The sequence below is a fragment of the Pseudonaja textilis genome, chromosome 3 (genome assembly GCF_049901715.1).
Source record: "Pseudonaja textilis isolate UNSWEBS1 chromosome 3, rPseTex1.2, whole genome shotgun sequence".
In the NCBI taxonomy this organism is placed as follows: domain Eukaryota; kingdom Metazoa; phylum Chordata; class Lepidosauria; order Squamata; family Elapidae; genus Pseudonaja; species Pseudonaja textilis.
This window is the reverse complement of record NC_141992.1, coordinates 166,919,593-166,935,634: the sequence shown is the minus strand read 5'-3', so window position 1 is coordinate 166,935,634 and position 16,042 is coordinate 166,919,593. Positions and strand designations below refer to the sequence as shown.

Sequence of the window (16,042 nt, the reverse complement as noted above, 5' to 3'; positions counted from 1 at the left end):
AAGGGCTACGTGGAATTAAATCTTCGCTGAAAACTCTCGTTTTGAATCCAGGTCTATGTGAAAATAGCCAGGAACAAGACCCACATTAAACGTTGCGAGATCTTCTACAACTTTTTCGATTCAGACAAACCCATTAAGAAACATTTTCGGGAGGGCAGTTTTGGCAGCGCCAAAACTTCAATAACTTTTTCTCTTGAGAGTTCACTGCCTTCCTGCAAGGGGATTCTGAAAACTTTTTCAGCACCGTGGATATTTGGTTCTTGCCTGCTCCTGCTGATGTTTTTGAATGTTTCTTTGTTTTTTGAGGCTATTGTTCTAATAGTTTTACAATTTTGTTCAGTTGTGGAAAACAAGGCACAACTATATGGAAATAAATGAATACATATGGAAAACATACGTACATTTTTTTTACAAAGAACAGTGTTGAAACTGCCACTGATGAATTTCAGAGACTGACAGTTCAGTTTCCAGTCTCTGAAATTTAATTTCAGAAAATAAACTGGATTGCCTTGAATTTACCTTGCAAATGTGTTACATTAAGCAGCTGCTGAAGCCCATATTTTAAAATATGGTTTAAAGTTTAAATTACTTACAGTATTAAGAAATGTTGGCCAGGTGGAATAGTAGTGAAGTCAGGCTCAAAGTAAAGTATTCTTGGAATGAATGGCTCTTATTTAGAAATAAAGTGTTTGTTTCCATCTAAGTGAATGCAGATCAATTATAGATCACCTGGGTTATATGCAATCACTAAAAAATTAATTATATCACTGATTTCCTTGGGGTTTTCTTTTAAGTACTATTCTGTGTGCCTACTCCCTTATTTTTAAAGGCTTTCACACAAAGCCCATTTTATTCTAATAAAGTTTAATACATTTAAGAACAGTTCCCACACTCTTGGAAATCTGTAAAGTGGCAATAAAAACGATTGAGTTAAATTGCATATCAAGGGTTCTACTTCTTTTTCACCAGCTTCTTGATAATTTTATTTATTTATTGCCTTGCGCATTTCTTTCCTTTTATTATTTCCAGCCTGCCAATATCCATAACATGCAAATCTGACTTTAAAAATTAGCCTCCATGTACTTTAGCTACAGGTTAGGTTCATTTTGGTTTTTTAAAAAATCAGATGTTGATTTTAAAGAATCTAATTTGAGATCAATTTATGATATCAATGAAATTTAACATTGTTTCTCCAAAAGTCGCTCCTGTCCACAGTAGGAAGGAGTTCAAAGAATTCATTCCGGTTCTAACAGATGTTATGATGATCCAAAGAAGAGTGTGAGGGATTTTCCGCCAGCCCACTGCCTCCAGTTCTCAATGCAAGCCCTAGATCCAGTCGATTCTAGACGTGGCTAAAGGCTGCAACTTCTAGAATGACTTTGGAAACTCCATCCAAACACATTTCCCTTGATTTCCTAAATCTTTAGGAAGGAAATCGAATCCGACTAAAGAAAAAAAAAAAAGCCCCGACGTCTCAGGAAACAGGACAGGACCAGACAGATCTGTCCACCGACTTCTAACACCACAAGGCTCAAACTTGGGAGTGGGAGATCCGTCCACTTCAAATCATCTCAGGAGCGGCGCCCTCCAGCGTCATTTGCTCCTATGTAATTGAATTTGCTAAATAATGGGATCGCTTCTAGTTCGGCTTGAGCACGCTGGCATTCCCCCCTCTTCGCTTTGACCTGGTCGCCCACTAGATTGGACTCCCATCTAAATTTCAGAGGCTCAGCCAGTAGACCAGAGGTCTCCAAACTCTGGGAGTTGAAGTCCAACCTGTCTTTAAGACTTGTTGGACTTCAACTCCCAGAGTAGAGTAGAGTAGAGTAGAGTAGAGTAGAGTAGAGTAGAGTAGAGTAGAGTAGAGTAGAGTAGAGAGTAGAGTAACTTTATTGGCCAAGTGTGATTGGAAACACAAGGAATTTGTCTTGGTGCAATACTCTCAGTATACATAAAAGAAAACATAAAAGACACTTTCTGGAAATTGAACTCCAACAAGTCTTAAAGTTGCCAAGTTTGGGGACCCCTGCAGTAAGCGCATACCCGACAGAACATGGACAGCAGCTCACCACGGCTAAGGCGAGGTTTTTTTTCAACGGCGAGCGTTGGGCGCTTTCCAACCACCTCCTCCTTCCTCTCAGCACGTTTCTCCGGATCCCGAGGGGCTGGGAAAGATCCAAAGACCGTCGAAGGGACGGCTGACGTGCGCAGAGTCTAGTCTGCCCTCGTCGCGCCGCTACGCGGGCTGCTCATTTTTGCGCCCCCCCCCCCTTGACCAGCGCAGATGGTTTGCCCCGCTCTCCCTGGCACACACACACACACACACATATATATATATATATATACACCCCCTCGCCAAAGAACCAGCGCAAGCCGTCGTGGAGCTCCTCTTCGGAGGGGGCGCCTTCTAGCTGGCGCCCGTCTCTGGCGTCCCGCGGTTGGGCCATGCCTGCAGGTTCCCCGAGTGGTTCCGAGAAGCTGCCGAAGCCTCGGATGGATGTGAGGGAGCTGCAGCTGGAGTACCGGGCGGCGCCCCGCACTAAGCGGCGTCCCCGAGGTGAAACTTGCCCTTCGCTGGATAATTCCTCCGCCGCTGAAGAGGAAGAAGAAGAGGAGGAGGAGGAGGAGGAAGAAGACGAGGAAGAAGACGAGGGTGGGGAGGAGGAGGAAAATGAGGAGGCGGTGGCGAGCAAAAAGAAGCGCACGAAGGGAGGCTCCGGGACCGGAGAAAGTGGCGGAGTTAAAAAGCACCCGGCGGCGGGTCGGAGCGCCGCGAGCTCGACGCCCGAGTGCAAGCAGTCGCAGCGCAACGCGGCCAACGCGCGCGAGCGAGCCCGCATGCGCGTGCTGAGCAAAGCCTTCTCGCGCCTGAAAACCAGCCTGCCTTGGGTGCCTCCGGACACCAAGCTCTCCAAGCTGGATACGTTGCGCCTGGCCTCCAGCTACATCGCCCACCTGCGGCAGTTGCTGCAAGAAGACTGCTATGAGAAGGGCTACGTGCATCCTGTCAACCTGGTGAGTGGGCTCGGAACCCTTTGAGGAAGATCAGATTCGGAAGGCAGGCTTAGCCTGACTTCGATTCCACTGGCAGGACGGCGGTGCTTTCCGAACACGGGCAGGGTGTTTCTGCAATCCTGGAACATACATAGGTTGGCCGGTCTTGAAGTATCTGTTTCTGTATAAATGTGTATTTTTTAAAGTTCAAGTTAATATTCCTGTAGATAAGAGATATTATAGGAGACAGGAGAATACGACAGGCTAAAAGGAGTGTCTCTGTAATCCGTCAGTGAGGAATCTGAAATTTGGGAGGATACAGAATGTGTACAGTATACAGTATTTGTATTCTCTATACAGTATACATACTCTTTAGAATACGTATCTCATACTCTGTAAATTATGTATCTGGCTCTCCCCTCTTTAGAAACATTCGTCCTGCTTTTGTCCAAATACAATCAATGTTTAATAAACTAATATCTGACTTAAAAGAGACATTCAAGAATTTGTAAGTTGAGTCAGTGAATGGTTCATTCACTGGCTTCCTAAGTTCTCAATAAAGGACTGGTTTGTAGACACAGCATTGGTTTTATCTGTTGAATTTTTGATTGTCTGCAAGTATTATTAACACCTTCTCGTGTTCCACACATGAGAATTGCTCCAGGGTGATGAGCAACTACATGTTTCAAAAGACACTTCAACTGTGTATACAAAGATAAGGACACTTTTTAAAAGCCTGCCACTCTTAGAAGTGCGAATAGGAAGTGTAAGCATATCTGGAGAGCTCTTAATTGGATTTGACATTATCTGGAGGGAGGCTTTCAAGGGTCTTTTAAACATGTATTATTAAGAATATTAGATCCCTCTATGCCTGAAAAATTATCCCTCAGCTTTTAAGTGGCTGCAGCTTTTGTTAGCAGAGTTTTCCTTTTGTTTTCTTAGCATTTTTCTGCAAGTGCAGGATCTCCTTTTTTGAATCAATGAAGGGTTGATCTATTTGTTAGTAGAGCAATTGGCTGGGAGAAACTAAATCTCTCCTACAATTTCAGTAGACTCAAATGCAAGGATCTATGGCTCTCAACCCAGTTTGCTTCTAAAAAGACCTAACTGCCCTGTTAGATGAGATGAGCAACATTAGTTTTCTGTTCTTCGAAATCAAAAAAAATTGTTTTTTATTGGTTTCTAAACTACAAAGTCCAGTTCTTTTTAATTATTTCTCATACAGAAATATCTTATTCAACTTTCATCATATTTTGAGATAAGAAGCAATTGGGACTGTACCTAATTATGGCTAAACTATGATAATACATTTTGCCATAACCTTTCTTCATATTTTTGACAATTCTGCTATTTCCATTTTTCCATTTGCAATCCAATATCTATTAAAAACTTCAAATGCCAAAGGCACACAACAGATTATTCTCTAGGCTAAAATAATAAAAGACTATTGTAATCATTGATAGCTTAAGTCTAGGAATATTGAAATTGAACTCTCATTTACATGGCAGTGATCTGTTTCTGAAAATTAGCAGGTTTTTCATATCTGAATTGTATGGGATCTGATTTAACAATATATATAGGAGATACAGGTGGCCTTCTCTAAACATCTCCAATTATACATGACTGCATTTAACACATTCCAAAGAGAAACAGTTAATATCTTCATGTAGATTTGATTCCAGAAATATTTCTATCTATGTAACAGCAACATTTACATAGACATGTTTGCATTTAATGATTGCAGTTTTTAAGCTATGCAGATGTTGATTATAACATATAGCAGAAGATACTACAAAATATGTCTAAGAAATATTTTGTAACTGCGGTATTTTATCAAACTAAGAAAGCCCCAAAAACTTATTTCAAGAAAGGAGAATACATTTAATACTAGAATGCTCTCTTAAAAAATATAAGCACTATTCTAGAAGAGGCATTGTCAAAATGCCTAATTTAAATGGCGGCCTTGACTATGTGTATTCATTCTGTAAATTTTTCACAATAACCAATACAACTGTAGGAGAACCATAATTTATACAGTATTCATTTCCTGGCTTTCCTTGAAGTGGTTTAGTCCACATACATTAGGTTCTATTGAAACAACCTTATTTGGAAAGATTCCTACTTAATGGTTTCTCACTGCAACCCATTTCACCACATTAGTTTATATTATAATGAAAAAATTAGTTTGTAAAGAAAAAAAGGCAGGCATTCTAGAAAATTTTGAATTGGACAAGCTTCTTGAAATTGCTGTATGCAAATTAAACTAATTTATATAACAAAATTGTAGAAAATGCCGATACCTTAAGGAATGGTTTAATTTAATAGTCTGCAGGCCTCCTGGCGTTAAGTGCATCTAGTGAGACCTAGGAAATAGAATTTCCCATAGCAGTGGCTATGGAGTAGGCACCCCACTTCTAAGATATGGAGGAATGCCCCAACCTTCTTGTTTCCTTGACAGCCATTAAGACTGAGCTTTTCCCCCAGGTGTTGGGTCAGGATAGGAAATGAACTCAGCATTTGTGTTCTTGAGGTGGAGAGTTATGGCACCTGGTAGCATGCAAGAACTTCTAATTTCACTGTATCTTTTGTTATTTGTATATTTGATTGTTAGTTACCCGTATTTTATATAATATGAAGTATATAAAGATTGACTTGTATTCATTTAGTGACCATTCGAAGTTATCGGAGCACTGAAAAAAGTGACTTATGAATGTTTTTCACACAACAATTGTAGCATACCCAAGGTCAAAATCTGGACCCTTGACAACTGGTTCATATTTATGATGGTTGCAATGTCCCATGGCCATGTGATCAGCATTTGTGATCTTCTAACAAGCAAAGTCAAGGGGAAGCCAGATTCACTTAACTATATTGCTAACTTAACAATTTGATTGATTCACTTAACAATTGGGGCAAGAAAGGTCATAAAATGGGGCAAAACTCACTTAACTAACTCACTTATTAAAGACATTTTGAGCTTAATTATGGCCATAAGTCGAGGACAATTTGTTCATTTAAAATAGATAATTAAACATTAAATAAATAAATAAAATGATAATCATACAATCATTGTTTGTATAATTAAAAAGCACTATTCCTATTATAATGGCTATAATAAAATTACGTTTTGGTCATTTTTATTTTCCTGCCTGATTGAACAAATCAATATTTCTCTCATCCATAGGCTAGAAATTAAACCCTCTTACTGCTTTTGTATAAAGGAACTATAGAAGCTGTTTCATTTCCATTTCCACAAAACTTGCTTACATAAGTAGTTGTGCGTAGAATATGGACAAAAAAGTGTCCACATTAAAGGCTTTTGGCAATGTTTCAGCAAAAGAAATGTATATATTTGGATTAAAATAATAATTTTACAGCAAAAGCTTGTTTCAAAGTCAATCAGTTTATATAAAAGAACAAGAATATTAGCTACATAATGGGCTTAAGCAAGGTATTTTCTGGAGAGTTTTTGCTTTGCTGTAGTCTATACAGTAAAAATTCTAATGCATTATATTAGCTTAGCATGTTGTTTAATGCTGTTAACATCCTATAGCAAGGAAATCATCTTTAATAAATCATCTTTAATAAATTTAATAAATCATCTTTAATAAATTCAAATGTATCGCATCTGATTTTTGATCAAGCAAACACTTCTGTTTTTGTTTTGTCAAATATGGGTGGAAATTATGTTGCAGCAAATTGGTCTTTGTTAAATGTCATCTTTCTTTCTAACATGGAAACATATTTTAAATTCACAGACTTGGCCATTTGTGGTTTCAGGAAGACCAGAATCCGACACCAAAGATGTCCCAACAGTCAGCAGATTATGTGGAACTACAGCTTAAAATAAAGACTGTTCTTGCTGGATGTGCTTAGCAATTACATTGTCTTCTATCAACCAAAGCAAACTGAAACAATGAAAAACAATTAAACTGCTTCTTCAGTTGGAAAGAAAACTGCATTTAAAATGCAATGTGTAATATGAAGTAGGAAGGAGAGCTCTTCAAATCTCAGAAAAAATGGTAGCTGTAAAAAGGCATTTTTGCATCATTTTCTAAAGAACAGTCCTAAAACTTTTTGACTAACAAGACATACAGGTGGATAACTATTAAAATTAATAGCATGAACCAAATGATATATGAAGTAATCCCAAACAGTGTTATTTGTATACCAAAGGAAAATAGTGTTCTAGACTAGTCCTTAACACAAATTTATAATATATTTGATCTTATGTTCTTGGCAGCTATGCAATAGCAAGACTACTTCTGTCACCTTAGACAGTTTCTTTTTAAAAATCAAAGACAAAAAGATTGTATCTGGTTGCTCCTTCACAGTCTATTTCACAAAAGTGTTAAATCAGATTACTTGGGTTTAAGACAAGTGTACACATAGCCAGGCAATGTGTAGGTCATGGATCAAAGTCATAGGCATATTCTTGTTGAATCGAGACAACTAATTTTACTCCTGTACTGTACTACAGAGTTTAAAATGTGAGCTTGCCTTATTCTGAAATAACAAGCTTCTTTATTTATGTCTAGGATAGTTATATGTAAGTTGGCCTTTTATATCACAAGTGTTTTTTCTTGAGCTTTTCTGGTTTATAGAATGTTAACTGTATACTGTTCTATATGCAAACAATATTATAAATGTAAATAATTATATTTTTATACATTATATTAAAACCTTAATTGCAATAATATTTTGAGTGGTTGGTGATAGCTGGATAAAAATCATTGAAAAATTCAATACTTTTTAAAGTTTATGTTTATATACAGTATGACTATGAATCTGTTTACAACTAGGTCAAGGAGGTTTTTTTTTTCTTCTCTCTCCCTTACTTATTCTCTTTCTTTTAATGGTAGCTCTCTGAGATAAGCAGGGAATAGAAAGCATTCTGGAATGGTGCTTCATGAAAAACATAGATTTTTTTTCTTGATGACAAAATTAAACCTATTTTATGAGAAAGGAAGTTTGACACTACTGTAATTTTGCTGTAAGCCACTTGAATAGAAGCAGCATACAAATCAATACACAAACAAACAAATAAATATTATATTACATCCCGAAGCAACTTTTTTTTTTACAGAAGCCATTCTTTATTATAGATAATGGGAAGTTCAGACCTTCTAAATATTATATGGTGGGATTTCCCATGCCAGCAGGGGGCAGTATGAACAATGGTAAAAGATGATGGGAATTGCAGTTCAGCAATCTTTGAATGAGCACAGGTATCCTTTGTCACCACAGGAATAAATCAGTTGTATTTGCGGTTTAAGTTAAGGATGGATAATATAGATTCAATTACAGCATAAAATATAAAGGGGATTGTGATGACCCAGGGCGTGGCACAAAGGCCACTCAGCCAAAGAATTAAGTATGGGTTCCTTTATTAGCTCCAACTTTTCCCCCAATGTCTCGATTACCTTCCGGTCTGGAAAAAAAAACTCCCGCACAAACCTGCAACATCCTTTGACTGCAGATATTCCAATCCAAACACTGTAAACAGAAAACTTTAAATTATAAATCCAACAAGGCAAAATAAAGTAATAAATCCGGCAGGGTAAGATAAGGAGTTCCAGAAGTGAAGTAACATGGCAGTAAATAAAACCAGTTGGGAGAATGCCAGGAACTCTGATAACAGCCGCCAAGGCTAGATAAACTCAGCAATTATTCCCGACAACCACTCCACCCATCTGCCTTTGCTTTAAACTCAATCCCTAAGTGTGCCTTGTGAAGACCCATTTCCTTCCTCGTAAGCCACGCAACCCACATTGCTTTCTTCTCCATTCTTCCTGCGTGCCCTAGAATGAAGAGGGGTGGGCCTTGGTCTTCCTCTGAACCCCCTCTCCCTTGTTCTACCTCTCCCCTGCTCTGTCCAGCCTGACTTTGCCCTTCCCCAGTTTCCTCCACAGCCAATGGAGCCACTCTCCTGCTTCCTGTCAGCTGTTTGTCTTCCTCTTTGGATTCAAACTCCAATGGGGGCATGACAGGGATGAAGCTATTTTAAATATATCTTAATACTTTATAAATATTTTGAAGTTCCAACTTTACTTTATGAAAACTAACTGAAACAATATTTTCAGAAGGTACTTTAGGAATATAATGTTGGTGACAGGTAAGCTTAGCAAGGTATGCATTTCAGAAATGGAAAGACCACATAAAATTTTTTTCTTTTATTCACTAGAGCCCCGGTGAAAAACATAAGGCCTATGGACCAGATCCACAATATCTTTATTAATGACTTCGATGAGGGAATAGAAGAGGAACTTACCAAATTTGCAGATGTTACTAAGCTGGCAGGAATAGCTAACACCCAAGAAGATAGGCTCAAGATCCAGATGGATCTTTACAGACTAGAACACTGGGCAATATCTAACAAAATGAAATTAATGTAGAGAAAAGTAAAGTCCTACACTTAGGCAAGAAAAACCGAAAGTTCACATGTAGACTGGGTGAAACCAGGCTCAATAGCAGTAACTGTGAGAGGGATCTTGGAGTCCTAGTGGACAACCAGCTAAATATGAGCCAGCAGTCTGCAGTAGCAGCCAAAAAAGCTAATGCAATCCTAAATTGCATTAACAGCGGGATACAATCGAGATCAGGTACTAATACCACTCTATGAAGCCTTAGTAAGACCACACCTAGAGTACAGCATGCAGTTTTGTTTACCACATTATAAAAAAGATGTTGATACTCTAGAAAAAGTACAGAGAAGAGCAACCAGGATGATTAGGGGACTGGAGGCTAAAACATATGAAGTACCGTTACAGGAACTGGGCTTGGCTAGTGTAGTAAAGAGAAGGACCAGGGGAGACATGATAGCAGTCTTCCAATATTTGAGGGATGCCACAGAGAGGAAGGGGTTAAGCTATTTTCCAAAGCACACGAAGGCCAGACGAGGAATAATGGATGGAAACTGAACAAGGAGAGATTTAATCTGGAAATAAGAAGAAACTTTCTGACAGTGAGAACAATCAACCAATGGAACAGCTTGCCCTCAGAAGTTGTGGAAGCATCATCACTTGAGACTTTCAAGAAGAGATTGGACTGCCATCTGTCAGAAATGGTGTAGGGTCTCCCGCTTGGGTGGGGGGTTGGACTAGATGACCTACAAAGTCCCTTCCAACTCTGATTATCTGTTATCTGTTATCCAGCCTGCTATGTGGTTGGATCCGACCTGGAGGCTGTCCTGGAAAATGTAAGGGGCTGGCCCTTGTTGCTTCAGCCTGGTCTACCCAATGCAACCCATCTAATTGGCCACACCCATCTAATCGGCCACACCCACCCAGTCAACCACAACCCTGGTGTGGCCCTCAATGAAATTGAATTTGACATCCCTGCATTAGAGTTTCAAATTAGAGGTACAACAAGATAGAAAAACACTAAATGGGATAAAAGATAGGGTATATATGCTTTGTAGTAGTTAAGGCACCAGACTAGACACAAGTCAAACAAGAATTTCAGCACAAAGCCAGCTGAGTGTCTTTGGACTAGTTATTCTCTCTCTCTCAGCCCAGCAAGAAAGCAAAGACAAATCACTTAGCAACCAAAATTTTGGACTCAGTTGTGGTTAAAAATCAAGGACTATCTCTGCCTTCCTCTGCTGTGACTTCTGAAATCTTGCCAAAGAAACTTCAGGCATTTGTCGAGGGAGATGCCAGGATTCAACAATGAGTTGAAGGGAGACATCTGCTTCCCCAAAACCACCACTATATAAAACAATTACTTATACACCTTGGCTATTACCTGGACCTAAATCCACATGCAACTGGTTAATGAATCTTAGAGACTGGAAAAAGAAGTTAAAGAATGGAACTCTTCTACTTGTAGAAGTCATACAAAAAGTTTTAAATGATTAATAAATTCCAGTGAGGAGGAGGAGAAAGTAGGCTGGAAAACAACCAGGCTCTTGATTAGGTTAATTAACGTATTTAAAACATTTAATTTATTTAAATAGCTTTTCATTTCAGGGTGGTAGAGGAATAACAGCGTTTCATAAATTATCAGTAGGAATACCCTTCCCCCCTTTTTTAAAACACGAACTTTTTCAATAATTTGCTGTAGATAAATGCAACAAGAACAAAGGAACGAAGGCAGGCTCCATAGCAGTTTGCTAACTGGCTCCATGTGTCGTTCATAGTTATATGAAGTAGCCTACTTTTCATCATAATATTAAAGATTAAACCTTCTCCTTTTATGTATCACATTAGCCTAAATAATGCAATATATTTCTTAATTCATTTAATATATAGAGTAGAGTATTTTATATGGCTATGTTGTGTAATCACTTTATTCCCATAAGTAACAAGAGGAACACATGTTCGTATTCTATAATTCAAGGACATTTCTTTAACAAATTTTAGGAACTTAAATTAAGTCTTATGAAACAAGAAAAATGATGTTTAGGGAAGACAAAAATCAAAGAGTTTATGATAGCCTTCATCTCTAGAATGCAGATCATCAGATAGTGAGTATAACTAATTGATCATTGTGGAAATAGTTTCCAAGCAAATGGTGAATTTTGTGTAATATATTGAAGAAGGCCCAAAAGAGATACCTATTTACTCCTGGATTCCTACACAGAGCACTGGACTGGATTTAGCCTCAATAGCCCAGTCTACTAGCACAATTCCAAGCTGCCACCCACTTCTCTGTTGTGAAAAATGAATGTTTTGAACATCTGAACATGTTTTATCTTTAAAACCTAACTTTCATGTGCAAAATAACTCTGAACTTATACATATTATTTCATCTTCAATTACAGAGATTAAAAAAAATTTGCAAACATATTTCTTGTCCTGTAAGTTAGCAAGACTGATTTTGACAATCAAATCTAAATGTTTTAACCTGTGGAAATGATTAATATTCTTTGTTATTCATTTGTCTGAAAATCAGTTATATTAAAATTGTTTAAGATTTTTTTAAAAATCATAAAAAAATTAAGTTAAAACCAAGATGTGCTTAACAAAATAGAACGCTGAGATGAAATGTTGGAGACCCCACCCTCCACTGCTCCTACCAAGAATTGCAATCAATCAAGATTCCTCTTTCCAGGTAGATCCACAGTTGTCTGAGGGTCATTCCTAGTAGCTGCCATTTGTACAACCAAAATACCACATACAATTGCTTAATTAAGCCAAGCTTAATTAATTAAGCTTAATTAAACAAAAAACAAGAACAACCAACATCAAAGAAAAGTTTTAACCCAGATAATACTAAGATGTTTGTTTTATATACTATATATTAAAAATTCAAAAACAAAAGAAATGGCACCACAATGCTACCAAAATCAGAAAACAAAATGAATAGAATAGAATAGAATAAAATAGAATAGAATAGAATAACTTTATTGGCCAAGTGTGATTGGACACATAAAGAATTGTCTCCAGTGCATAAGCTTTCAGTGTACATACAAACAAGAAAGTAATATAATCATAAGATACTAATAAGAGAAGAAAGTAGAAAAGATGAGAAGTATAACAGTAATACAGTCATATTACATGGGTAAATATCCTTAGACATAAGACTGTACTGTGGTAATTAGGTGTTCAGCAGAGTGATCAGTTAAAATGAGCACCTATATAATACCGTGTTTCTCATATAATAAGGCCGGGTCTTTTTTTTTTTTTTTTTGAGCCCCGAAAAAATGGCTAGGCCGTTTTTTCGGGGGTGACTTAATTCCCCCCCCCCCTTGCATCTTTGGGCGGGCGGGCGGCAACGGCTTGGATGTTGACCTCGGCGTTGGTGAGGCACTTTGTATTGGGGTCAATGCAGGCAGCACCATATCTGGGTGTGTAACAAAAGTACTTCCTAACGGAAACCCCCCCCATTTCCCCCCCATTTCGCATGTTTTAATATAGGCCTTAATTGGGGGGAGGGGCTTAATTTCATTTCATGCCTATAAAACATGCTGAGACTTCCTATTGGGGGAGGCCATATTGTTGGAGAAACAGGGTGGTTGTTTATAAATAATAAATATTGTATAATATTCATTATATAACATTTCATGTTCTCTATATCCCTTTTATCACAGTACTGTTTTTTTTAATGGGAGTAGTCCAGAGAAATGTCACTGGGAGCTATATCTAAATTGTCGTTGTTCTCTTTACAGGTGAAAAAAGGCTAAACCTAGTCATAACTTGTAAATTAAAAGCAAATTAGGGTTAGGGTTAGGGTTAGGATTAGGGTGACTTGTGGACAAAACTATAGTGATTCTACACAAATCATAGCAGTCATGTAAATGAAGTAATTTACGTCAGTCTCACCACATGACTGATGCAAATTATATAATTCAAATCACTTGCACAATTATGCCATTATCCATGAAGCATCACTTGTACCCTTATTCCCACCCACCAAATGGTCTTCTTCTTCTACTACGTAAGAAACATTAAGAAACAAGAAAAGAAGACAACGGTGCAGAATAATGCATGTAAATGTTCAATCATATTATATACAACAATCATTTTTAAACATTTCATGCATATTTTGGATATGTGCCAAACTTTTGAAAAAAACATTGCAACTTTGAAAGGCAACAAGTGTAAAGTAGTAATTAAAGTAGTAAATTAAAGTATTGGATTCAAACTCTGGAAACTGAAGTTCAAATTGCTATATATCAAGGAAGTTTCCTGGATTGAATCCCCATATTTCTACGTAATTCACAGAGTTCCAGTTCACAATGGTTTGAATAATAAGCCACCACCAAACAAAGAAAAGAATTATGTTCGAAATCATGATTTTCTTGGATGTATTGTGGGATACTGATAAATAATGATCTTTAGTGCATTCAGTGGTACTTTTGTTCTTGTTACTGTCTCAAAGCCATTAACAGGGAGATTAAAATCACCTATTAAGAGTAAATAGCAATAGATATCATGAATCAAGACTGCCCTCTGGTGTGTATTGTATAATTCTTGTTTAATTACATTGTTTTATTACATTTTAGTTTTATTTTTTTAATCAATTTAATTGCTTGCACCAATTAGTAAAAAAAACTATTAGACAAATGTCACATCTTCAGATGTGAATGGAAATGATTGGGCTTGACAGCTAACTATATTTTAAAAATTAGTTTTTAGCAGATAAACTGGCAAAATGTAACTATTCAAAATTAAAATGTGAAGAACATGTGGCAGTGTACAATAACCTTGAACATATATTTGCTGCCAAATGTTTGTATCAGACTCATTTTACTAATTGCCAATATAATCAAGTCTGCCTGAATGACTGCAGATTAGAGATAATGAATGAAAATTCTTCTTAACAGCCATGTTTTTCAGAGATTTAGACCTAGCTTGTTCATAAAAAAATTATGCCTCCTTAATGAATTGAGAATTCCTTGAATAGATAGGGTCCAATTCATAAATGATCCATACCATAATTTAGTGGGTACATTTGCATTCAACCTGATATATTGAATAAAAATCTCTGGATTAATGTAAGAAATATTTATGAGATTCCTCTAAACCTCTGAGAAAGTCATATATCCTTCTTCTCTGACAATCACCCACCATAGCATTAAAAAATTAAGAAATTCATGTCAAAATATATTTTAGCATTATGTGATGCCTAAATTATACCCATAACACGGGGGGAAAGTGAGTAGACACAATTCTTGAAGTGGAAAATATTTATAGATTTTGATGAGATTTGGTACTATATCCAAGTGCACCTTACATTTATACATTTTTATAATGAAAAAATAATCAAGTCAGAGTTATGAAGACATTTCAATAAACCGAAATTTGGGAGGACATTTGAAGGGAGGAAAGTAACCTATATTTCTCAAAGTCTGAAATCAAAGTCAAATTGAGATTTTTCAATAAATAATTCCTTTCTTATATACTTAGTCAAAATCTATTCCTACTCCTTTATTACTTTTTCAGAAAAGCCACTATTAATTTTCAGTGGATTGATTTGCTAATACCTGTAGTAGCTCAAAACTACCTCATTCTTCCTATGTGGTTGTAAAAATTGATTTTAATGGTGCTTATTCCATGCATATTTATTAAAAAAATGTTTGATCACAGCTCCTATACTACTGATATTTGGAATGAAGTATCTCCTATGTTAATTGCAGTTTTTATATTTTTATAAACACATACATACAGTATATATATATATTCTTGTGTACTGTAAACAGATAATCAATGTCCCTTTCTCCATAAATTCTAATTTATAGAATATATCAAAGAAATGTTTTGATATCTCTGCTATTGTATATAGTAATACTCATATATAGTAGCACTCAAATTGATTTTTGCCTAAAAATTAGCAAGCAATCTAATGCAGTTATATTTATAGAAGTATCTACTTATTAGGTTCCTGGGTCAGTGGTGGCATTTGACCGGTTCTGGAGAGCTGGTAGCGGCAATAAGCAGTGGAGATGGAACCAGTTCTCTCTGCTGCTCTGTGTTTGGCCCACCCACCCGTCCGGCCTCCCATAGTCACTTTTATGGCCAGAATTTAAAGTGCAGCTGCTTTGCGCGGTGCACAATAGCGCCGCGTGGCAGCTGCTGCAGTGACCAGCATCGTGCAGGCTTGCAGCAGGAGAGTTAGAATGCCTCTGCACCTGTGCAAAGTACACATTTGGCACGCGCGTGCATGCAAAGTGTGCATGTGTGCACAGCGTGCCCACCAAGCCACGCCCACCGAACCGGTAGCAACTTTATTTGAATACCACCACTGGACTGGGTGTACTATCCACTTTGAAGGTCTCCGTATATTGAAATTAATGCATATAACAGGGTTTCTCTACATCTTCTTCAGTATAGAATTTGTTTCCTTCCTTTGTAGACCAGTACATGAACACAGATGAGTATCCTTGCAATAATAACTCAATAACTCAATTAATTAAACCCGAGTTCCAAAAGGCTTTATTAAGGCTTCTTCATATTCATGCCAATTGAATAGCATATTACAGTGTTTTTTGCTCACATTTTATAGGCATTTAGGAGCTGATGTCTAGTTAGATGCTGGTACAACAACATATTTTGAATAGGTCCGTAGAAGTGCAGCAACAGACATGGATGAGAAGTCCTAAAAA

The 16,042-nt window shown here is 37.2% G+C and overlaps 1 protein-coding gene across 2 annotated transcripts; it reads left to right on the top strand.

Moving 5' to 3' along the window:
* Nucleotides 1–2,362: 2,362 nt before the first annotated feature.
* MSC (musculin) lies at nt 2,363–8,004 on the top strand. 2 transcript variants are annotated; one of them, XR_015743233.1, is made up of 2 exons: nt 2,363–3,149; nt 6,753–8,004. XR_015743233.1 is itself a non-coding variant. In XM_026705880.2 (2 exons), exons 1-2 carry the CDS (start codon nt 2,446–2,448, stop codon nt 6,837–6,839), a joined length of 657 nt encoding a protein of 218 aa, XP_026561665.2. In that variant the 5' UTR covers nt 2,363–2,445; the 3' UTR covers nt 6,840–8,000. The 2 variants fall into 2 exon arrangements, 1 of the variants encoding a protein (XP_026561665.2); XM_026705880.2 differs by having other exon boundaries at nt 2,363–3,015; nt 6,753–8,000.
* Nucleotides 8,005–16,042: the final 8,038 nt, after the last annotated feature.

What these genes read in the sequence shown, in the direction of transcription:
- MSC (XM_026705880.2), top strand. Translation starts at nt 2,446, where the DNA reads ATGCCTGCAGGTTCCCCGAGTGGTTCCGAGAAGCTGCCGAAGCCTCGG. An exon ending in ACGTGCATCCTGTCAACCTG is followed by an intron (nt 3,016 to 6,752) that starts GTGAGTGGGCTC and finishes TTAAATTCACAG; the next exon opens with ACTTGGCCATTTGTGGTTTC.